Consider the following 25,299-nt stretch of genomic DNA (forward strand, 5'->3'; position numbering starts at 1 on the left):
ATGACCTGGTTTATGCAGGATGGTACACCCCAGCATACAGCTGGTAATACCATCACTTTCCTGCGGCAGCTCTTCAGAAACCGCCTCGTTGCCATGGGTACGCTCATGACTGTGCACTCCATAACCCAGACTTGAACCTCCTGGACTACTAGTTCTGGGGTCTGTCAAGGGATCTGTCTATGCCAGCCACCCTGCCACACTGGATGATCTGATGCAGGAGGTGTCAGACTAACTCCAGGCAGTATCACATGAGACCTACAGGAAAGTTGGACAGATCTTTGGAGTCAGGATCAATGCCTGTCTGAACTGCGGAGGGGCATACATTGAGAACATCAATTACAAGGCTTTTGCGTAAATGGCAATTTCAGACCTTGGGCTCTCACTAACTCTCGCAGTGACTTACTGCAATAGCAATCAGTGATAGAAAATACCATGTCATTAGCTTTCAAGAAACGTTTGGTTCACATTTCTGAGGTTTGTTTCTTTGTAAATAAATATTTAAAGTTGCATCACTCTTTTTGAAACACCCTGTACTTGCAAAACACAGTATGGCAATTTTAAAGGGTTTGCACAGCCATGGAAGACCAAATTCCCCGTTTTCCAGGACAAAAAATTGTTTTCCAGTCCCTTTAATCAAATGTTTTATGGAACAAGTGACATTGGAATAAACCACAAGAATAAGAATGAAACAGTGTTTGTTTACTGTTATTCCATATTCCAATGAACATTTCAATAACTAGAAACACCCGCTCCCTTCGGGAGCAGCCTCGGGGCAAATATATTTGTCATGGCGAATAATCCCCCATCTGCAGCAGGGGTCAGTAAACTACTTGTAATGTGGCACGTGTTGAATTGAAAATTTGTAAGTTGTCTCCCCCCGCCCCCTCGTAGGGGGGTGTTTTTGTGCTCATGACCTGATGGTAGAGATTGGCCCAACCTCGTTTTATTCTATGATTTTCTTGATGCGCGTGCACACGCACACCATGTGATGTTATACCGAGGGGTTTCCTTATTTTTTGGAGTAGGAGGCTACCATTAAAAAGTAGCAGGTTACCATCACCATGAGCGAAGCGAGCGCAGCTGTATGGCCGGGGTCCAGGGCCCGCCTAGGGCCCTGGAAGCCGGAGGATCCTAGATGGCTGGAGATGCATTCTTGCATGATTTCTGACATGAAATAGTTCTCATATTATCATGCTGTTGGGGTGGAAAACTCCAAAAAAACAGTTGGTTAGGCCTATACTGGATGTAGTTGCATTAACATACTGACTGACTGGTTGATTGAAATTCAGCTATACTGTATAGTTAGTTCAAGCAGCTTTTAAACAGGGTTCATTAATTTAAGGCCATGGTTTAGGGCACACCAAGGTGTCTGGAAGATGGAGATTATCGAAATACTAATGTGTTTTCGTCTCGGATTTCAAAACAGGGGGTGTAGCGAGTTCGTGGTGACAAAAAAAATTCGAAAAATCGCGCTGAAGTAGGCGGCGACCTTTGACATTTTTTCTCTGAGTAGACGGCTGCGGGTCGCCAGTAACCGGCTTCTAAGGAAACCCCTGGTTATACCACAAACCATTCCAAGGTGTACCTTTTGCAGCATTAATCAGGAGCTTCTCTCACATAGATTGCTTACATGGAGTAAACTGCAATTCATTATTATCCTCATTTTCATAAAAATTTGAAGTCAGCAAATGTATGCTCTCCACATACGAGGTGGATATTCAGACAACAGTAAACCCTCGTTTTCCATGGGCGGTTACGTTTCTCCTCACCTATAAACTCACGAGTCATGAATAGGTTGGCCATTCATCCGGTTTTATAGAGGACAGTCTGGTCTTCTGTTCCTTTGTCCTCTTTGATACGAAACCAGATGCCTTTATGTCCTCTATTTTCCTCTTGAGCCACTCAAGCTTTCGACCCACAATTTAACTTTTGATTGTTGGTTTTCATGGGTTAATATATTTCTCAGTTAATTAATCCCATGTTTGTATTGGTCCTACAAATGCCAACAAAGATCCTATCTGTCACAATTCCTAATGGCGTCTATATGTTTATGGTTATGGCTGTTGCTTGATGCTGTTAAACGTCTGTCTGGATGAAAAATTCGGCATTGTGGAAACTGTTATGTGCTCTCCTGAAATGAAAGACTGCCAGACAAGTGAGGAGAGGAATCTGAAACTTTTCAGCAAAGCCAAAATATTGTACGTACTGCAGACAGTACTGTAGGAGCTGCGTGTCTCAGTTAACATCTACACTGCAGCAGCCCCGCTGATTTACAATTATATGTGTAAAAGTCAGACGCAAGGTAAAGTCCCAGGGGTCGTCAGATATTTTTAGTGTGAATGGATAAACACCAGAGGCCATTAACACAAAATTATGGGCAGAGAATAGAAGAACATGATAGGGGATTAACTCAAGAATAATTTTGCAAATAAATTAGCACAATGCAAATGGGGAATTAGGATTAGCTCTGTGTTGTCGTCTGGACTGACAAACCGTTTTGACATGGCTTTAATGGTAACTTCTTGGGGGAGGTTAAAATTGGTAATGGGTCTCTTGGGTTCTCTTAAAGAGACTGGCAGAATTAACAATTCTGACCGGAAGCATGGCAAATTATTTATTATTTGCACAATTTTCTCTACTTTCTAGGAGTTTCAAGGACTTGGACAAGCTTTTTAGGACTTTCTAGGACTGGAGGATGCCAGTCATGTCATAGGCAGAGAGTTTGGAGAGCAATGCGGGGTCAAGAGGAGCAGAGCAGGTTTTCAGGTAACAAAAACGATGGGGAACAACAATAAATCATTCAATGGAGCGAGAGCAAAAAAAAAAAAAAAAAAAAAAAAAAAAAAAAAAAAAAAAAAAAACTTCGATTGGGACAATGTGCTTAATCTCAACAAAGATGGATCGTTCACCTATCTTAATCTAACTTAACACGATACAATTAAAGACCAAGACAGAAATGAAGGCACAGAGGTTTTTCATGTAGCCTTTCCTTCTCCTGCGGATGCAGAGTGGGTGCAACATGGGTACCCTATTTGGGTTGACCATGTGCGTGGGATCAAAAGCTTTTGCCACTGGGCCGCTTCTGGGACTCGGGGAGTTTTTCTACACCAGGACGAGCACTTGACTGCAACTGCACACAACCCAGACTTGGAGCACATACTTGCACACCTGCAGACCTATTACAATAGCTTCTCCCATTCCTTTGGGAACTGACAAGGCCATAACGACGACAACTACAACAACAACAACAACCTATTTGTATTTATGCAATCAAAAGCAAGTACACAATGTTCTGTCTTCCACACAATCCTCACCGTTCTGTCTTCCAGGTACATCGTTTTCGAGAGGAAATCAATGCCGATGGTGGCCTACAGGTAATAAGGAACATAATAAATTAAGAATATCAAACGATACTTGTCTGTATATTTTCAAAGATAATAGATGTGAAATTATGAGAATGGATAATTGCAATAATCATCAGTTGTAGCTATTTGCCTTTAATAAACAAAGTACTTGTTAAAAAACATATCTGAGCTCATTAAAAGTCATACAATACATTATTCCATCCAGTCACCAAGTAGACCTACAAACTTCCTCTGTAAAATGATGACAATCTGATGAGACATGTGGTATGAAAATAAGAAAACATTAAAAAAGGTGATGTCACACAAAAAGGACGTAACCATTCAAATAACAGGTACATAATGTGGACAAATATAGATTGTACCAAGCATGCAAACGTAAGGCTCATGGGTTTATAAAAATATCTCAAAATAAGGGGCACTCAGTAGAGTGCATACCCTAACCCTAACAGTCACGAAATGCTGAGCCAGTACAACATATCGTGCCAAATAAATTTTTGAAATACTGTATCATGCTATACATGGTTTTTGGCCCAATCTCTCAATGGTGAAGAATCACTATAAAATTAAAAAATTCTCGAATCTGGATCTGGATTTGGATCTTCACCAAAATTAAATCAGTTCGTCATTGTCACACACCCAACCTGTTCCCACCAAGTTTCATCTGAATCAGTCAACAACGTTTTGAGATATCCTGTTATGTAATCAGTTTAGCGCTATCTCTCAATGGTGAAAGAGTCCACAACTTTTTGAGAGGTCGTGCTATATATCGTTTTTGTCCGGATTGCTCAATGGTGAAGAATCACTTTAAACAATTATAGTAGCCGGATCCGTATCTTCACCAAAATCTAATCAATTTGTCCTCATCACACACACAACCTGCCCACAACAGAATCAACAGAATCTTTTCAATCTTTCAAATTCTGTGTAATTTCAACATAATCTGTCCACAACTTTTTGAGATATCCTGAACACAAACAAACAAACAAGAAAAAGACATCATGCAGAGCACGATACTTGCGTAATCCACCTCCCCCCTCCCAAGGTTACCATGGATACATGAACTTGTCCATGTCATCAAGATTAAAATTCACAATCTTAATCAAAGTTCAGGTCAATCAGATGAAAATTGAATCTTTTTCAGATTGAAATTGATGATTTTCGAAGTTTGACCTTGAGTTGACCTTTTGACCTCTAAAATAGTTAGCTTCCAAATTCAGTGATGGACTTTGCAAATCGTGTTCAACTTTCAAGTTAATAGGATGTAAGTTGATGATTTTAGAAGTTTGATCTTGAGTTAACCTTTCACCTTTTGTCCTCAAAAATAGTTGGTTTCCCAATTCAGTAACAATATGCAAATCTTATTCAAATTTTTAGTCAATCAGATGAAAATTGACAATTTTTCAAATACAATTTGATTATTTTGACAAATAGACAGACAGAGAATAACAAAAATCGACTGACCAATATACTTGAAAAATCTTTGATTTTGCTAGTAACAAGAAAGACGTCGTATAGAGCAAGATACTTGTGAAATCCATAAAACAAATTTGACCTCAAAAGAATTGGTGGTTCAATTAAATGACCAAATATACAACTCCTCTTCAAATTTCAAGTCAATCGGATGAAAATTGATGATTTTAGAAATCCCACCTAAGTTGTTGACCTTTGGCCTATGTTGACCTCAAAATTGGTGGTTGAATTCAGTGACCTGAAATATAAATCCTGTTCAAATTTCTAGTCAATCGGATGAAAATTAATGATTTTAGAAATAAGGCGAATTTGTTGACCTTTGGTCTATGTTGACCTTTTTGAAGTCAAAAAACAATAGGCTTCTTGTTTTTGATGAACTTTATAACACATGGTGAAGTTTTGTGAAGATCGGTTAAAAATTGAGACCAATAGGTGATAAATATACAAACAAATACACAGACAGAATAACTAACACACAAGACCAACCAATATACTTGAAAAATCTTCGATTTTCGCAAGTAACAAACAGAGGGGTGAAAACATCACCTCCTTCCATCTTTGGTGGCCGAGATAATAACCAAAATTGTGAGTTCACTTCAGTGTTGACAAATGCATCAATGAACATGCATTCATGCAAGGATAATGGTACATTTGAACAAAATGCGATGCCGACATACCTGATATGTGTTGTCAAAGCTGTCATACATAAACCTTGTGATGAGAGATGTTTTTCCAACTGAAGAAGAAAAAACAGAAGAAGAAGAAGAAGAAGAAGTAAAGTTAAGTTTGTACAGAATGGTTTGTGTCATACTGAAAATTCCAGCAAAAACATTGCATTTCTCACCCCAAGCTGGACCACAAAAGCTGACACTGCAAGGAAGATGCATTTCTTTTCCTCAAGGACATGAGCAGAGAGAAACTACTCCCAAGATATGACTGCGAAGTCCACAACTGCTATGACTAACCGTACGTCAATGGCTCCGATTTTGCCACCTTCTTGTGGGATAGCCCGAGAAAGACTTGAGCGAAAAACATTTCACGAACCAGCTGGCCAGGCCAGATGTTCCACTCATGGCCATTTTGGTGGGAAGTTGTAATTTGTTCAAGGTGCCAGCAATAACTCATATAGTCCTCACCAAAGATTCTGTGGGATCTTTAACGTCCACCAACTAACGCTCACTGCTGGGATAACATCCATCCAAAGGGTGGCACATCATGATGCATTGCACTGCCTGTGAAACACCAAGGTGGTCGGTCATAGCTGGGTCGAGATTTTAACCCAGGAGAGACAGCTCGAAGGTGAGTGCACACACCCCTAAGGCCTAGGCTATCCTGCCATCCCAATACAATGGTTTATCGTTAGGTCAAGAATGGAATCCAGTCTACACAGTTCAAATGAAAGTGCACCACCTCTACACCATCCTGTCAGAATATGAGTGAAGGAGTACTGTATTTCTATTTTATAATGATGACAATTTGGATGTAACTGCAATTCAGCTTGACTTCACATGTTTTACAATGACAAAGACATACAAAACGATGTGCTACCAGTACCATGTTTCAAAGAACCGGCATCCAGAATCGTGCTACGTCTACTTTGCCACCTGGATGGCATATCCAACATAACAAACCATGCAAGGCCCAATATTAGCATCCAGAAAAGCAAAAACATGGTGATGCTGCTGTGGGATAAGATGGGAATGACAGAGCCTGGGTGTCATAGCCTTGGACAATATCTTACCAAATGACCCTGAAACTTTGCCAAGTTAGAGGATTTCATTAGGTAACGAGAACAGCACTCGGTAGAGTGCATCCCTCAGCCAGGCTGAACATTTTACGTTTTGTATCCCACTGATAGGTTGGATCTGCATCCGGATGAAATGAAAATCGAATCAGCTTGTTCTTGTCACCTACCAAACTCATCCACCATTTTTTGAGATATTGTGGTATGTATCATTTTTGTGCCAATCTCTCAATGGTGATGAATCACTTAAAAAAAAATATACCATCAGAGATGGGGAATCCCCCGCCATTGAAAAATAATTGAAATCAGATAAGCGGTTTTCCATTTATTACAAAAAACATTTTTTTAAAGATGGCCGCCCCAGTCGGCAATCTTGGATCCGGCCACGCCCAAAATCAATAGGGTTCTTCCTTTTCAGGTGGGACATGTGTGACCGAAATTTCAAATCGATATGGCGAACAGTTTGAGTTATTGCACTCACAGCTATAAATGTTGATGCCCAGCCAGCCAGCCGGACGGACGGACCGCCCCAGTGGGCCATCTTGGATTCGGCCACGCCCAAAATCAATAGGGTTCTTCCTTTTCAGGTGGTACATGTGTGACCCAAATTTCAAATCGATATGGCAAACAGTTTATGAGTTATCGCACTCACAGCTATAAATGTTGACGCCGCCCCAGTCGGCCATCTTGGAGCCGGCCATGCCCAATATCAATAGGGTTCTTCCTTTTCAGGTGGTACATGTGACCCAAATTTCAAATCGATATGGCGAATAGTTTATGAGTTATCGCACTCACAGCTATAAATGTTGACGCCCAGCCAGCCAGCCAGCCAGCCGGACGGACGACCCGGGTGATAACAATATCCCCCTTCCGCCACGTGGCGGGGGATAAAAAACACCAAGGATACAGATTTGGATCTTCATCACAAAATCTAAACAATTAGTCCTCGTCACATCCCCAATCTGTCCACCAAAATTTGTCCAAAACTGTTCCAAAATTTTTGAGATATCATGCTCACAGACAAGCAGGGATGAAAACATAACCTCCACCAAATATCAGTGGCAGAGGTAATAACTGGAACAGGTTATCCACACAAACCTAATGCATAAATGAAAATGTGAATCCCCCAACCTCTGTTGCTGCAGTGCATCAAACTGGTTACTCAAGCCATCCCAGTTTAATATAGTCCAATTAATGGATTTTACATTTGATCAGGGCACAGGTTATCCTTCAAATCCCAAACATTTAAATCCCAGTCATTCAGTATCATGCACAGCGGTTTGTTCTTCAAAGCGTTAAAGTCATATGCCTCACCATAAATAAATTGCAACACTTAAAGCAAGTGCACCCAAGAGATACATTGTTACTTTGTGGACTATGGAACCTGAGTCACCGAACAATAAGGCAAAGGACAGTTAACGCCACTGTTAGGCCAGCAGCCTTACCCCATCTCTGGACAAACATCAACCGACACTACACTTTCCAGCAGCTGGAATCAGAAAGGAGACAGAGGGAAGAGGGAGACAGAGGGAAGAGGGAGACAGAGGGAAGAGGGAGACAGAGGGAAGAGGGAGACAGAGGGAAGAGGGAGACAGAGGGAAGAGGGAGACAGAGGGAAGAGGGAGACAGAGGGAAGAGGGAGACAGAGGGAAGAGGGAGACAGAGGGAAGAGGGAGACAGAGGGAAGAGGGAGACAGAGGGAAGAGGGAGACAGAGGGAAGAGGGAGACAGAGCGAAGAGGGAGACAGAGGGAACAGCGGGACAGAGGGAAGAGGGAGACAGACGGAAGAGGGAGACAGAGCGAAGAGGGTGACAGAGGGAAGACGGAGACAGAGGGAAGAGGGAGACAGAGGGAAGAGGGAGACAGAGGGAAGAGGGAGACAGAGGGAAGAGGGAGACAGAGGGAAGAGGGAGACAGAGGGAAGAGGGAGACAGAGGGAAGAGGGAGACAGAGGGAAGAGGGAGACAGAGGGAAGAGGGAGACAGAGGGAAGAGGGAGACAGAGGGAAGAGGGAGACAGAGGGAAGAGGGAGACAGAGGGAAGAGGGAGACAGAGGGAAGAGGGAGACAGAGGGAAGAGGGAGACAGAGGGAAGAGGGAGACAGAGGGAAGAGGGAGACAGAGGGAAAGCGAGAGGGAGGGGAATACATTTGTCAATAACACGATGGCTGAGCGGAAATAATAAGATTACATCTGCAAGCCAAACAAACACATCATCTCCAAATTTAAAGATGGAGAAACAGGATTTTAAACAGGATTTAAGAAACAGGAAACAGGAAACAGGAGAAACAGGGTCCGTCCGTCCGTCCGTCCGTCCGTTCCCAGGTAGCACAAAAACGGCTGAACCGATCGCAACCATTTTTTGGGTGTGTAATCCTGGGACCCCTTGGAGTAAAATAGGCATAACTATAACATGACCCCATTGACGGCTCCCATCGAGAGCGGGTGCTTCTAGTTCTTAAAATATGCAGATATACATACATATATGCTGGTGTGTTGAAAAGTAATGCCTCCAATTATTTTTCTCCAAAACAAGTAAAAAAATATTTAAATGAAACAGATACTCATATCAATATTTATTCTACCATGGCACATGCATTTCAGGTTTCAGGCTGCGAATCAGCAGTTCGGGCTGCGTTTACCCCTTGTGCCTGTGGACTGCTCGTTTTTTTCCTTTGTACGTTGGCCCTGCACGGCAAGGAACTGGCAGACCGAGAGTGTGAAGCTTGGCAGTTTTCAAAAACGTGGATCGAGAGCGTGGGAGTCGAGGAGCGTATTTGCGTGAACGTGAGGAGGGTTGAACTGAGTGGCTTTTGAACTGTGATATTTGTGAAAAAACCCGAGTGATCATTTTTGTGAAAAGCATTTACTTGTTAGCACGAGGGGTTCAGTGTAAACATCGATTTAAAGAAGCACTCTTAGCCCACTCATGCTTAACATGGTGATGGAGCTGGTAAGCAGGAAGGTGAGCTTGAGGGATAGTATGGGGAGGATGCTGTAAGCGGACAATATGGCTCTTGTGGTGGAGAGTGGGCGGGAGATGCAGGAAGTACTGGGGTAGTGGAAGAAGGCATTTGAGAAACATGGGCTGAGGATGAGTATGGAGAAGATTGAGGTGATTTGGGTCAGGCAGCAGATAAAAGAAATGAATATCAGGTTAGAGGGGAAGGAGATCAGGTAGGGAAATAGGTTTGAGTATCTGGGAGGAACAGTGACCGGGTATGGTAAGGCCGAGGCAGAGGTGCGGAGGAGGATTCAGGTGGGTGTGAAGGCATGGAGGAGGGTGGAGGGAGTAATGGCAGACATAAATATATATAGAAAATTGAAAGGGAAGGTTCTGATGTCGTGTGCCTACCTTTACGGTCTGGAGATGGTGGCACTGACAGAGACAACAACAGAGGCTGCATGTTTGTGAGAACAAGTGTGCGGGTGAAGAGGGTTGATAGGAGGAGGATGGATGAGCTGACGGAGGAGATTGGTGTGCAGATGAGTTTGATAGGGAGATTGGTAAAATGCCGGTTGAAATGGGCTGGACACTTGGTGTGGATGCAGGAGGAGAGGAATGGCAAAAAGAGCAGATAAGTTGAGGTTGCAAGGTAGGAGGAAAAGACATAGACCGTGGTTGAGATGGGAGGATAGTGTAAGGAGGGATATCCATAAGGATAAGGAGGGATAAGGAGGGTGTAAGGAGGGATAGTGTAAGGAGGGAGAGGGAGGGAGGGACAGAGGGCCGTGGACTAGTTTCGTCACCAAGGTAGGGCAGAAGCTTGGTGCCATCAGACCTCAACCCTTATAAAGGGAAGAGGACGAGAAGATGAAGATCCCACTGATAGGTTGGATCTGGATCTGGACCTTAACCAAAATCTAATTAGCTTGTTATTGTCACCAACCCAACTCATCCACCAAGTTTTGTCTGAATCCATCTATAACTTTTTGAGATACCCTGATTTTTATTTTCTCCATATGCAGAATCTGGCTGCTGGTCGCATCATTGCTGGGAGCGTGGCCATGCCACTGATGCAGTACCCCATTTCCAATAAATTGGTACTCATTTTGCTGACCTCAGAAGAGTCAACTCACCTGGTGTGATTTAACGGCCCGATAGGGGCTAAACGCAAGATCCTAACATCTTAAGCCAGCCATCTAAACTGTCAAGCCAACACCAGGTTTGATATCCTGCTCACAAAAACAGACAGACATGAAAACATGCAAACGCACCAATCAGGAATTTTCATACACAAGAAAGAATGCAGTAACTTGGGTTTGCTCATCCAACTGAAGTTGCCTGAAGTAACTTGAGGGGGGGGGGAAGGGGAGAGGTTGGGGAGGAAGGGAGAGAGAGTGCAGAGGTATGCACACTCGTCCTTGAACCGTCTTGACTGGGATCAAATCTCAACCCAGCTGTAAACTGTCACTTTGATGTTTCTCATGCGGCATCCATTGGGAAGATGTTAATCTGGAGTAAACATCTGCCAGCATTGGTCGTTGTATGTAAAGAGTATCATACATTGATGGAGTAACTTGAAATGAAAAAGAATATATATACAGTATATGTATATACGTATGAATATTTTAACAGTGAAGGTGTAATTTGTTGGGCATTCATAAAAACCCTTGGCTTGATGAGTGCCAGCAATGAAGCTCATCCTTGATAGTTTTTTTTTAGGACATCCTCTCGGCTTTCTTCCTTCTACCATAAGCTGCATTTGCTTTCTGTACAGCTTCATCTTCTGATCTTCATTACACATAGCCATACTAACGAAGTCTTCCCTTCTTCTTCACCAATATATATATTTTAAACTCTTCTTAATTTCTGACCTTGGAATTCTTTCTTTCAGAGATAATCCATTCATACATCGCATCATCCTCATTGCCATTCTTTCCATTCCTTTGAAATTTTCGATCTGCATTGCCAAAGTTTTCGCTTGCATACATACTTGACAATAGAAATAAATAAATAAATAAAAACCCCGAAAAGGACAAAGGAGAGCCAAAGGTCCATTATTGCACAAATGTTTCATACCATGTTAAAAACAAAAAACTGGAAAATGAGTGAACATTTCTCCCACCTCCACCCCACTTCCCCCACAAAATTCCAAAGAAAACTTGCAAACAAACTGGTTTCCTTCTCATCTACAATTAAATTGTGCTGGAACCAGAGCTTCTCTGATAAAGTGCACGTGTGATACAATTAGCATTTTAATTTAGACCGAATGAGTGCTGTTGGGCAATTCAACTGCAATTAATTTACAAACTAACAAACAACATGACATATGCCCTGGCTTCCTTCTCACAAACATCCCACGAGCAGCCTGGAATAATGTGCAAGAACTTAACGAGATAATGTTGGCGACATGGCACCCCATCGTTTGCGGTGACATTTTGGCCAGTTCATGAAAAGCCAAAGTGATTGTCTGGCCAGCGGTTTTGATTGGCACATGACAGGGATTTTTTTTTTTTTTTTTTAAACAGCAAACAGATGCTGTAGTCTGGTGATTTGCAGCATTTGGAGCTGCGTGCAGGTGGTCGAACTGAAAATGATGCATCCATTTACAAACACCATTGATTTTAGAAACACAACGGTTTTAAATCAAGAATGGCAGGATGGTCAAGCTTGAGGTATGCGCACTCTAAGCCGTCTAGTCTGCGTTTGAATCTCGGCCCAGCTATAAACTCTCATCTCGTCGTTTCACAGGCAGGGCGATTCATCAACGAGTGTGCAGTCCCCCAGATGGGACTGGGTGTCCCGTCTGTTGGCATTAGTTGGTGGATGTTAAAGATCTCATTGTGTCCTTCGTTTAGACTTTAGAGTATGCGAGCTATTACTAGCACCATGAAGAAACTACAAATTCCTACCTTAACCTTAGTCTAATGTCAGGCTTGGCCAGCTGGTTCGTAAAAGACCTAGGCCAAAAACTTCACCCAGCCAATCCCACAAGAATGTGAGAATAATTGCGGACGTTGAAGACGAAGAAGACGTATCATGTTATGCATCGTTTTTGGGCCCATCTCTCAATGGTAAAGAATTACTTAAATAATAAATAAAAAAACTTCTCGTATTCGGATCCAGATTCAGATCTTCACCAAAACAACTTTTTTGAGATATCCTGCTCACAAACAAACAGACAAGGCTGAAAACATAACCTCCATCCACCTTCAGTGGAGGAGGTAATCATTTAAAAATACGGCCCGTGGACCCTGGTCAGTTCTGACTTCAACGATATTGGATATATTAATTAACATTCATTGTTTTTATTCTGGCCCTAATGAACATCATACTCAGTAAGACTCATAATCTTTCTTCCTGGGCAAAAATTCAGAAAAAAAAAAAGACGCTGCGATAAGGCGTATACATTGCTTCATCGAAGCATTATACCAAACCAGAAGCAAAAACTACGAATACTCTTGGTGTTTTAGGACTTTGAAGATTAACTGGTCCTAATGAACTTCACACTCATTAGGACTCATTATCTTTCCTCCTGGACAAAAATTCGGAAAAAAACGCTGACAAGCCGTAGACATTGTTCCAGAGAACCATTATACCAAATCAGAAGCAAAAACTATGGATAGTCTTCAAGTTTTAGGACTTTGAAGATTAATTGATTAGACTAATTAACTCAGTCAATTGGTGAGAAATCTGAAATTTTATTGCCTGAGGTTCTGCAACATCTCCCCAAGTATCATCCCTCTGAGTTTCAAGTCATTCTGACCACAGACAGGTTAGAGAATAATGATCGAAAGATCGATTGTGGACAGACGGACGGACGGACTGACGGATGGATCGACGGACATGGACCCCCATTTTATAAGTCACTTCCTTCGGAACTGACTAAAAATCGATGGTCCTGACCTCTTGTTTGAAATTTAGGGCCTCCAAACATTGCTGAGAAGCCACAGCATGTCCAGAGTCGAGTGACAAGGACTGTCAGAGATCAGACCGTTTGAAAACAGTAAAGAAAAGACATTGGTAGAAACTATGGATTCCATGACCTTATTTATAATTGGAGATTAGAGTGAATAAGCTTGTAGTTGAGAGGATCAGATTTTACACCTCTTTTGTGAATGGGAATGATGTTTAGTGGCTGCCAGGCAGATGGAAGATCGTGGCCAAAAGAGAATGGGCTAAATAGAAGAGAGAGGGGAAAAGGAAGAACAGCAGAGCAGGATTTGAGAATATGGGTACTGATGCCATCTGGGCTCATCACCAAAGCAGTCTCAAGGCTGGACAGAACATTTTTCTCCCTTCTTGTGTTCAGGAAGACCAAAAGACAGTAGACAGTTGGTAGGAAGAGGTAAGATGGGGACCATCTGCCTTATCTCAGGCAGTGCATTATGGAAATCCAGGTGAGGGAGGGGATGAAAGGGGAGCGCACAGCAGAGACAGACTTGATAAGGCACCACCGTGACATGAATGAAGGAAACTGGTTGGAGATGAGCCTTGAGATTTACAAGATGACGTCTTCTGACTTGCCGCAGGAGGAGGAGGATATTGGGACCATACTCTGTGCAGAGCGTTGGTGCTGCCCAAGTAGTCTCCTTGACTATTGAGCACAATCCTGGAGGGGTCGCCACTCTGACACAGTATACCAGCAAGCTGGCACTCATTTTGCCGACCTCGGAAGGATGACAGATCGAGTTAACCCCACCTGGTATTAATTCAACAGCTGAGTGGGATTTGAACTCAGGACCCGAGGATCCAAAGCCCACCACCCTAACCATTAAGCCGACACCAAGCATATGATGTCTTCTGACTTGCCGCAAGATGGACACTGACTTTATGCAAGCCTCACAAAGTTACCCAAAGTTTCCCTCAGTCTGGTCCGTTCTCCATGTTAAAAAGCAAGCTGCTTGCACTGCATCGGCTTCCCCACAGACATCAGAGTACCAGAGCCAAGAGAATGGATGAGATGACCCGGTACGTGAGAGAAAGTAGCCTTTTGTGAAAGTACTCCCTGGAGGCAGAATCAATAGCAGGTGCTGTCTCTGCCAATTGGCTTGTGAAAACAGCTACATTCTGTGTTGCTGAGGTTGTTCTGTGATAAATGCCAGTGAGATAAGCGCTTCAACAAAAACAGTCAGAGAAGCATCGGAGAAACAGCAGATGAGACGGTCAATTAGTCTGAACCAAGTCCAAGAAGGGAGGACGTACACATTGCCAAAATCCAGGTTGGGTGGTTTACAGATTGGGTCAGATCCACAGACTCGCAGAAGGCCTTAGCTGCAAAGTCATGCCTGGTTGATGCAGGACAGACAACCAACCAACTAGCGCACTAAAAAAAACCCCCAAAACTAATAATTTAGTGCTGTTCCTCTCACAGATTCCAGACATCGCAATTTCAATGTGGAAGAGTGGAGGCGCCGACACACACAGGCATTTTTAAAGATCGCATCTCAGGAACCACTTCACAAACAATACCAAAGTTTGGCACGGACATTTGTTTTGAAGAACACTTTCAGCATACCCACGTTTCATCGATAATGCAGTCAACGAGCCTAAAACTGCCATTTTCTATTTCGATCTAATATGGAATTGCCTCAATTCAGCCTCCCAGATGTAGAAGCTCATTTGCCATTGGTCAATAACCAAACATGTTGTGTATGAACAAGTTATAGCATGGGTTTCAAAATCACAGTGAGCAGAAAAAAAATAGCATTGACCTTGCAAAAGGAAATGGTCAAATTAAAGAGTTGAACGTCCAACACAGACAACTCAATATAAGATACTGTCTGACTGGGCAGGTAAATGTCCTCAAGTTCTTACAGCCAACAATTATTGATCAGCCGAGGTATATAAAGGACAGCACAAGACAACAGGGCTGACAGAACGGCCTCGATGTACGCACACTCGTCTCTAAGCGGTCTAGCGTGGGTTCAAATCCAGGCAGAGCTGTAAACTGTCATCCTGGTATTTCACAGGTAGAACGATTCATCAATGTGTGGTGCCGTTTCATGGATGGACATTAAAGATCACATGGTGTCCTTCGTGAAAAGTAGGCGAGCTATCGTCGGCACAGTGAACAAATTCCAGATCAGTGCAACAAATACTGCTTGGAAGGAAAGGGCAAACTTGCCAAGAAACTGGACCTGCCTTTGGGCAGAACACCAGAACACGAACATGACATCAAATGGGCAGAAAGTAGAAGAGAGCAATGTTCGTGAGAAATAATTTAAAGACAGAGAGGTTTCAAAAATTTATGAATCCATTTTGGAGAGACAAAAGTTCCACTTTGTCGGACGTGCAGAATCAACGTCCGTCGGGAGACAATCAACAAGGAGCTGGATATTCCTGATCCGAAATTTCAAAAGCAAGAAGACTCGTGGAAAAGCAAGATTTGGACAGTCACATTCATGGCTCTGCAAGCACATCCTTCTGCCTCTGCTGAAAGAACGCCGGCTGGGCGAGTGACTGGCTGCAAACCCGCCAGTCAAACTCACAATTGCCTTGAGGAGGGGCAACGTCATTGCTCATCCAATTCCACTTTCTTGTCTGCAAAAATAAAGATCCGTCAGGACAGGCCCAAAAATCCCACACAAACTAAGACCCAGTCTCACCTCCATTCATTCCCTCAGTCAGCTCTCATCTGTCTGTGATCTTTCAACCACATAACCTGAAGCAGTCAAAAGGCGAAAGGAAAGGTTTCAAATTCCAACGTCCAGCACCAAACAAACAAGGCTGCGACTACGTGTTAATTTGGTACTGGATATCGACATAGGCCGATTATGCAGTTCGCTTGTGACATATGTTCGTTAGAGATAAAAGGGAAGGTATCAATAAAACCGGGGAAAAAAAAATCACAGCGCTTTCAAACACGTTGATACATACACACATGTACTTCTTACCAAAGTTCATCATCGAGCCTGAATACTGTAACTATGAAAAGGAAACCAAAACATTTCGACCATTTGGAGTTAAAAGGAAGCGCAAAACCACCATGTGTGAAATAAAGACTTTGAATGACCTCTTGAACTTTTGGCAGACAAGGCGAAAGGTTGCTCGCTTCAAGCAGGCTATGTTGAAATTCATTGCGCAAGCAAAGGAGTAAATGATACGTTGATATTATTTGAACGTACAAGTCTGTGGTCTCATTCCTCAACCTCCCATCTACCACATCGTTCAGCTCCCATTGTTCATCTTCATCATAATCACCCACTCTACACTCCTCCACATTATCCAGCCACATTCCTCCTTCAAGTCATAACATCCACCCATTCATCTACCTCATCATCATCATCATCCACTCTCTTAACCGCCTCTTCATAATCATCTGTCCACCCCTCCCAACCACCTCCTCCTCCTCATTCGTCTTCCCCTATCCCAGCATCCTCACTTGTCTACCCCTACCCCAGCCGCCTCCTCATTCGTTCACCCCTCCCCCAGCCTCCGCCTCATTCGTCCACCCCTACCCCAGCCTCCTCCCCAATCGTCTACCCCTACGCCAGCTTCCACCTCATTCGTTCACCCCTCCCCCAGCCTCCTCCTCATTTTTCTACCCCTACCCCAGCCTCCTCCTCATTCGTCTACCCCTACGCCAGCTTCCACCTCATTCGTTCACCCCTCCTCCAGCCTCCTCCTCATTCGTCCACCCCTCCCTCACCCTCCTCCTCATTCGTCAACCCCTACCCCAGACACCTCCTCATTCGTCCACCCCTATACCAGCCTCCTCATTAGTCCACCCACCCTCCTCCAGCCTCCTCAGTGATCCATCCCCCCTCCTCCAGCCTCCTCAGTGATCCATCCCCCCTCCTCCAGCCTCCTCCTCATTCATCCACCCCCTCCTCCAGCCTCCTCCTCATTCATCCACCCCCTCCTCCAGCCTCCTCCTCATTCATCCACCCCCTCTCCAGCCTCCTCCTCATTCATCCACCCCCTCCAGCCTCCTCCTCATTCATCCACCCCTCCTCCAGCCTCCTCCTCATTCATCCACCCCTCCTCCACATTCATCCACCCCTCCTCCTCCACATTCATCCACCCCTCCTCCTCCTCATTCATCCACCCCCTCCTCCTCATTCATCCACCCCTCCTCCTCATTCATCCACCCCTCCTCCTCCTCATTCATCCACCCCTCCTCATTCATCCATCCCCTCCTCCTCATTCATCCATCCCCTCCTCCTCATTCATCCACCCCTCCACCTCCTCATTCATCCACCCCTCCTCCTCCTCATTTATCCACCCCTCCTCCTCATTCATCCACCCCTCCTCCTCCTCATTCATCCACCCACCCCTCCTCCACATTCATCCACCCCTCCTCATTCATCCACCCCTCCACCTCCTCATTCATCCACCCCTCCACCTCCTCATTCATCCACCCCTCCACCTCCTCATTCATCCACCCCCTCCTCCTCCTCATTCATCCACCCCCTCCTCCTCCTCATTCATCCACCCCCTCTTCCTCATTCATCCACCCCCTCCTCCTCCTCCTCATTCATCCACCCCCTCCTCCTCATTCATCCACCCCCTCCTCCTCCTCATTCATCCACCCCCTCCTCCTCCTCATTCATCCACCCCCTCCTCATTCATCCACCCCCTCCTCCTCCTCATTCATCCACCCCCTCCTCCTCCTCATTCATCCACCCCCTCCTCCTCCTCATTCATCCACCCCCTCCTCCTCCTCATTCATCCACCCCCTCCTCCTCCTCCTCATTCATCCACACCCCCTCCTCCTCCTCATTCATCCACCCCTCCTCCTCCTCCTCATTCGTCCACCCCTCCTCCTCATTCATCCACCCCCTCCTCCTCATTCATCCACCCCCTCCTCCTCATTCATCCACCCCCTCCTCCTCATTCATCCACACCCCCTCCTCCTCCTCATTCATCCACCCCTCCTCCTCCTCCTCATTCGTCCACAACCCTCCTCCACATTCATCCACACCCCTCCTCCAGCCTCCTCCTCATTCATCCACCCCCCTCCTCCAGCCTCCTCCTCATTCGTCTCTCTCACTCCTCAAACACCCTCACCCTCCTCCACTGTAAAACACATCACAGTATGGCTGATGTCGAACTTACCGCTTTGCTCCCCCAGGAACACCAGCTTGAATTTCCTCAGCGGGTTTCCGAAATCTCCACCGCCTGCCATTGCCGGCTCTCACAAGATCTCCCCAAAACGCCCTTAATTTAACCTCGAACCTCGGTGTTGAACCTGCTGGAAAACATAAAATCCTGAAGCCAACGGGGTTCACAGTTCTCGTTATATCTTCGCACCTGGAGGGCGACACTCTTGACGCTTACGTAGTTGAAGCGACAACGCATTAAAACCCCCAATTCACGTCATTCGAGGTGACGTTGCATGTACAACGTAAAAGGCGATATATAAATATATATATATATATATATTTGGTGAAACAATCTTCCTTTTAATGTAACGTTTAATTGTATTTTAATTCCACGTTTGCTTTACAATCGGATTACAAAATGTCACAAGATTAAATACACAGAACATGGAAACCAGCCTTGCTGTCACAATAATGTATATACATCATTCCTTGTTGAAAGAAACTTCCAAACGTACTTCCGGTTTTGATTAAACGATTCATATATGGATATATATATATATATATATATATATATATATATATATATATATATATATATATATATAATTTATCTATCCGTCTTACATTTTTCTTTACAAAGTACATTATATCGCCGCGACTTTCAAAAACAGTAAAGCCAGGAGAAAACAATTAACTTCATGACAGAACCGAACGCTTGCTACACCGTTCAATCACCCATTCTATCTTTTTTTTTCTCAAGCAAAGAAAATACAGGTGCACACCAAGATTGATGCAAAAGCTTCACAAAACAAAACAACAAAGTTTAACGCGAAGAATGTATATATGTGGTAAAACTGTCCAGTTATTCGTCTTAATCGCATATTGGCTGCCCACGCGTTGTTCCCGTGAGTCATGACTATTTACAGATTCAACATTATAAAAATCCAAGAGTAAATCGAAATCGAACAAAACGCAATAATCCTGCGCTCGCTCATTGCATGACACGCGTACGTAATAGATGGACAGCGTATTTGCATGAATCCAGATCAACTGTCGACGTCACGGCAAGCCGTGGACCGTGGACGTATACCGCGATGACATAATAAACACGAGGATACCCCGCCGCGGTCTCCACGAGAGATCGGTGGGATAGCTCCGTTTACTTCCTTTCTCACGCAACCTCAGGGGGGGGGGGGTACGCGTCATGACGTCATCACCCTCTACGTCATGACGTGCGCGTCATCCGTGCCACGTCACGACGTACTTTCCTATTTCAACGGAACTTTTCATATCCACTTCCAAAGAGATCACTAATTTGTTTAGCGTGGTGATGTAAAATTGAAGAGATTGTGTTTTTAAAAACCATTTTCAAACTGCGCGGCCAACTCGGGATTGTATTCGGGAGGAAGATGAGATTGTTCCAAGCTCACAGTTAGTTCGGTTCGTCCGGGTTTGTCCGGTATGGCGTGGTACCACCGGGACCTGAGCCGAGTACGAGCCGAAGAACTTCTCGCCCGGGCGGCCAAGGATGGCAGTTTCTTACTACGGGACAGCGAGTCCGTACAAGGGGCTTACGCACTGTGCTTGCTGTAAGTAGTGGAGTTGTTCTCTCCGAGGTTCCGGGGGGGCTCAACGTTAACTCGCACCCGAGACGCCCTGGAGCCTGTTCGTGGGGACGAGTAAGGTGTTCCATTTTACCTGTCTCGTCAACCGTCGCACCTGTCCACCCGTCGTCAACCTGTTCGTACTGCCTGTACATGTTTAGCGTGCACGAAAAGACGCCCGGCATGTTGTATTCCGAGTCGATCGTTTATTCCACCGGAACGGTTAAATCCCCCCTCTCCCTGCCGAGAATCCCCCCTCTACCTGCCGGGAAAGCCCCCCTCTACCTGCCAGGAAAGCCCCCCTCTCCCTGCCGGGAAAGCCCCCTCTCCCTTCCGGGAAGCCCCCCCTCAACCCGCCGAGAAAGCCCCCCTCTACCTGCCGGGGAATCCCCCCTCTACCTGCCGGGGAATCCCCCCTCTACCTGCCGGGGAATCCCCCCTCTACCTGCCGGGAAAGCCCCTTTTAATCGAAGGTAAATTTTACATATTACCGAACCCAAGGCAAGACGATACCGCCACACAGCTCGGGCAATACCATTGTGTTTGAAGATTTGGCCGACAAGCGGGGATGGGTCTAAAAAGATGCTCTCATCGTGCCAATCACTGTGATGTAACAGAAAAAGGTCTTGTACCAATTACTGTGATGTAACACAAAAAGTTCTCATCGTGCCATTCACTGTGATGTCACACAAAAAGGTCTCATCATGCCATTCACTGTGATGTAACATGAAAAGGTCTCATCGTACCAATCGCTGTGATGTCACACAAAAAGGTCTCATCGTGCCATTCACTGTGATGTAACATGAAAAGGTCTCATGCCAATCACTGTGATGTCACACAAAAGGTCTCATCATGCCAATCACTGTGATGTAACATGAAAAGGTCTCATGCCAATCACTGTGATGTCACACAAAAGGTCTCATCATGCCAATCACTGTGATGTAACATGAAAAGGTCTCATCATGCCATTCACTGTGATGTAACATGAAAAGGTCTCATCGTGCCATTCACTGTGATGTAACATGAAAAGGTCTCATGCCAATCACTGTGATGTCACACAAAAGGTCTCATCATGCCAATCACTGTGATGTAACATGAAAAGGTCTCATCATGCCATTCACTGTGAGGTAACATGAAAATGTCTCATGCCAATCACTGTGATGTCACACAAAAGGTCTCATCATGCCAATCACTGTGATGTAACATGAAAAGGTCTCATCATGCCATTCACTGTGATGTAACATGAAAAGGTCTCATCATGCCAATCACTGTGATGTAACATGAAAAGGTCTCATCATGCCATTCACTGTGATGTAACATGAAAAGGTCTCATCGTGCCATTCACTGTGATGTAACATGAAAAGTTCTCATCGTACCAATCACTGTGATGTCACGCGAAAAGGTCTCATCATGCCATTCACTGTGATGTAACATGAAAAGGTCTCATCGTGCCAATCACTGTGATGTCGCACAAAAAGGTCTCATCGTGCCAATCACTGTGATGTCACATTAAAAGGTTTCATCATGCCGATCACTGTGAAGTCACCAAAAGGTCTCATCGTGCCAATCACTGTGATGTCACACAAAAAGGTCTCATACCAATCACTGTGATGTCGCACAAAAAGGTCTCGTACCAATTACTGTGATGTAACATGAAAAGGTCTTATCGTGCCAATCACTGCGATGTCACGCGAAAAGGTCTCATCGTGCTATTCACTGTGATGTAACATGAAAAGGTCTCATTGTGCCAATCACTGTGATCTCACATAAAAACGTCTCATTTGCCAATCACTGTGATCTCACACAAAAAGGTCTCATCGTACCAATCGCCGTGATGTCACACAAAAATGTCTCATCATGCCATTCACTGTGATGTTACACAAAAAGGTCTCATCATGCCATTCACTGTAATGTCACACAAAAAGGTCTCATCGTGCCAATTCACTGTGATGTCACACAAAAAGGTCTCATCGTGCCATTCACTGTGATGTCACACAAAAAGGTCTCATCGTGCCAATCACTGTGATGTAACACAAAAAGGTCTCATCGTACCAATCGCTGTGATGTCACACAAAAAGGTCTCATCTTACCAATCGCTGTGATGTCACACAAAAAGGTCTCATCGTGCCATTCACTGTGATGTAACATGAAAAGGTCTCATCATGCCAATCACTGTGATTTCACAAAATGGTCTCGTGCCAATCACTGTGATGTCACATGAAAAGATCTCGTACCAATCACTGTGTCACACAAAAAGGTCTCATCGTGCCATTCACTGTGATGTAACATGAAAAGGTCTCATCATGCCAATCACTGTGATGTCACAAAATGGTCTCGTGCCAATCACTGTGATGTCACATGAAAAGATCTCGTACCAATCACTGTGTCACACAAAAAGGTCTCATCGTGCCAATCACTGTGTTACATAAAAAGGTCTCATGCCAATCACTGTGATGTTGCATGAAAAGGTCCCATCGTGCCAATCACTGATGTCACATGAAAAGGAACTGCTGTACATTCGACGTTTTGATATGTCGAGTTTATTAAAACGTTCAGGTGGTAAAACTAACCTGTCCTTAGGACTGGCTTATTGAGGCTTTCCCCTCAATGGATGTTGTTAAGGGTGCAACCAAATTGTCTCCACCAAAGATTCCTGAGGTGGTGCAGGGTGCTGATGTTTGGAGAAATCTGATCATGAATGGCACCAGAGGTTGGCCACAAGTTGACAGAACTGGATAAGTGTGTGTGTGTGTGTGTGTGTGTGTGTGTGTGTGTGTGTGTGTGTGTGTGTGTGTGTGTGTGTGTGTGTGTGTGTGTGTGTGTGTGTGTGTGTGTGTGTGTGTGTGTGTGTGTGTGTGTGCGCTATTGGGTGTTATCTCCATATGCGGGTTTCAGAAGGTGGAATGGAGTCCTCCCAGGCCTCGAAGTATCCACCTCCACCTCGGTAAAGCCGCTGTCACACCTTGACGTTTTAGCCAGCATATGGCAACGTATCAAAATGTATGTAAAACGCTGGCGTACGCTGAACTATTGATGTTTTTTTTCCAGTTTTGGGCGTATTCCTAACGAGTTGGACGTATGCATAACGTATTAGTAACGTACACATAACGTTTCGATAACATATAGATGACTTATACCAATGAATGCTTAGCGTGTTGTCAGCGTTCACAACCGATGCCCAACGATAGTCTAACTTATGCATAGCGCGGCAGCATATCGCCGTCGATCACGTGGCGTAGCCTATTAAAAGGCTGCGGCTTGACGATTCAAATCATAACCGCACTAGACATCGAAGTGTCAAGCCGCTGTCACACCTTGATGTTTTAGCCAGCGTATGCCGACGTATGAAAAATTTGCCGAATACACTGGCACACGTCGAATACATTATGGGTAAGTTTTGTATACGTTAAGAGCACGCTGAAGCATGCTGGCATACGTCGTAGTACGCCGAGTATGTCGCCAAATTATAAGCATGCTGAAAATTTTTCGATGTATGCCAGCATATGACGCATACGTTCCGCATACGCTGGCCATAAGTTGTAGGCACGTTACGCGATCGTTGACACACGTCGACACATATTACTTGTAAGTTACTCATAAGTCGAGGTAATGTTTAGCGTACCCGAAACTTGTTTCTCTGTGGGAGTACCTCCTGTGCAGCTGCCCTGCGAAGGGCAGCTCACTGGATAACGGGAATGGGACAAATCCTTCGGGACCCCCACTCTTTGATGATGGGAGGAAAACCATGGAGTAACCTTCCCAGGTCAGATTGCGGTTGTGTGTGTCGGGGTGGTGCTGAGGTGTCGCCCACCAGACGGCGGTCTCCTTGGGTTAACCTGAGGAGGCCCCTTTGGGTGGGTGCTTGGAATGTCCTATCCCTAAGAGAGGATGATTACCTGTCTCTGTTATCATCTGAGCTCAAGTGTTTGAACATCGATATTGCAGCACTCTCTGAGATTCGGAGACCGGATAGTGGCAAGATCATGGCGAGTGGTTACACTGACTATTGGTATGGTCGCTCTGATGGTTACCATGCCCAAGGAATTGCTGTAGCTGTGTCCAATAAATTGATTCCAATGGTAATTAAGGTAACACCGGTCAGCGAGCGTATTGTGAGACGAAGGATTCGTCACTCCTTGGGTGTCGTTTCTCTGGTCTCTGTATATGCTCTGACTGAAGCGAGTGATCGGACCGTGAGGAACGCATTGTGTGCCACGCTCGAGTCTGTGGTTGATCAATGCCCCAGGTGAGATACTCTTTTAGTTTTGGGGGATTTCAATGCATCGACTGGAACTGAAAGGGATGGTTATGAGACATGTATTGGTCCCCATGGATCTGGAACTGTGAACCAGCATAGAACTAAGTTCCTTGTCTTTGCAAGAAGTCATGGTCTTAGGGTGGCTGGTTTATGGTTTCAAGGCCCACAGGCCTATCGATGGTATTGGTATTCCAACGTTGGTGATGTGGCAAAGGAGATTGACCATGTGCTCATTGATGGTCACTGGAGGATGATCGTAAAACTGTATGTATGCTTAGGGTGGACAAGGAGGCCTATGTGTGAGGATTTTGTGAGGGGGTCGAGCATCAACTGTGCTCAAGTGATTCTCGTCCTGCTTACAGGAGTATTCACACATTGCGTTCCTCCAAGCCCGTCCCTCAGTGCACTGCAGTTGCAGCGGAGGGTGGAGGGCTCTTGACAGAGAAGTCCAAAGTGAAGCCTCGATGGGCCAGTTACTTTGAGCGGCTATTCCAGGCTGATCCACCACCTGTTGAGTTGGATGTTGGGGGTGTTACTATCCCCACTGCTGACCTCCCAATCAACTGTGATTCACCTTCGTTTGTGGAAACACAGGCTGCGGTGAACCGGTTGAAATGGGGTAAACCTCCAGGGATCTGTGGCATCCATGCTGAACCTCTCACGGCTGGTGGAAATGCTGTACTCATGTTGTTACATGCAGTTTTGTGCTCTGACTAGAACACAGGCATCATCCCAAATGACTGGAAGAGGGGCCTTGCTGTCCCTCTCTGGAAAGTGAAGGGTGATCGCCAGGACTGCAACAACTACCGAGGGTTGACGCTGCTCTCAGTGCCGGCAAGGCCTTAGTTCGGATAACTCTTGATAGGT

The 25,299-nt window shown here is 44.8% G+C and overlaps 2 protein-coding genes across 9 annotated transcripts in view; one reads left to right on the forward strand and one right to left on the reverse strand.

The window, feature by feature from the left end:
- The window catches only part of LOC147023409 (ras-related protein Rab-6A), a 32,983-nt gene extending 13,289 nt beyond the window's left edge, over window positions 1-19,694 (reverse strand). For 2 of the 4 annotated variants that reach the window (XR_015060172.1, XM_085888807.1), the window contains exons 1-3: window positions 18,584-18,889; window positions 5,513-5,571; window positions 3,315-3,368 (exon numbers count right to left, since the gene is read on the reverse strand). Coding sequence is in view for 3 of the 4 variants with exons in the window: in XM_085888807.1 (XP_085744933.1) it covers window positions 3,315-3,368; window positions 5,513-5,571; window positions 18,584-18,653 (183 nt within the window). In the remaining variant the exon portion in view is untranslated. Of the gene's footprint in view, window positions 1-3,314; window positions 3,369-5,512; window positions 5,572-18,583; window positions 18,890-19,581 lie in introns of those variants that run through there. The other 2 variants (XM_085888806.1, XM_085888804.1) reach the window with 2 other exon arrangements.
- INPPL1 (inositol polyphosphate phosphatase like 1) overlaps window positions 1-25,299 on the forward strand; it is a 138,870-nt gene that overhangs the window by 24,210 nt on the left and 89,361 nt on the right. Inside the window, exon 1 of one of the 5 annotated variants that reach the window (XM_085888789.1) lies at window positions 19,813-20,159. The exons of the other annotated variants lie outside the window; for them this stretch is intronic. Coding sequence (XP_085744915.1) covers window positions 20,032-20,159 — 128 coding nt within the window. The 5' untranslated portion in view covers window positions 19,813-20,031. Of the gene's footprint in view, window positions 1-19,812; window positions 20,160-25,299 lie in introns of those variants that run through there. 5 annotated transcript variants of the gene reach the window in all.

Source organism: Eptatretus burgeri, chromosome 7 (genome assembly GCF_056783735.1).
Source record: "Eptatretus burgeri isolate ZD-2024b chromosome 7, Ebu_testis_v1, whole genome shotgun sequence".
In the NCBI taxonomy this organism is placed as follows: Eukaryota; Metazoa; Chordata; class Myxini; order Myxiniformes; family Myxinidae; genus Eptatretus; species Eptatretus burgeri.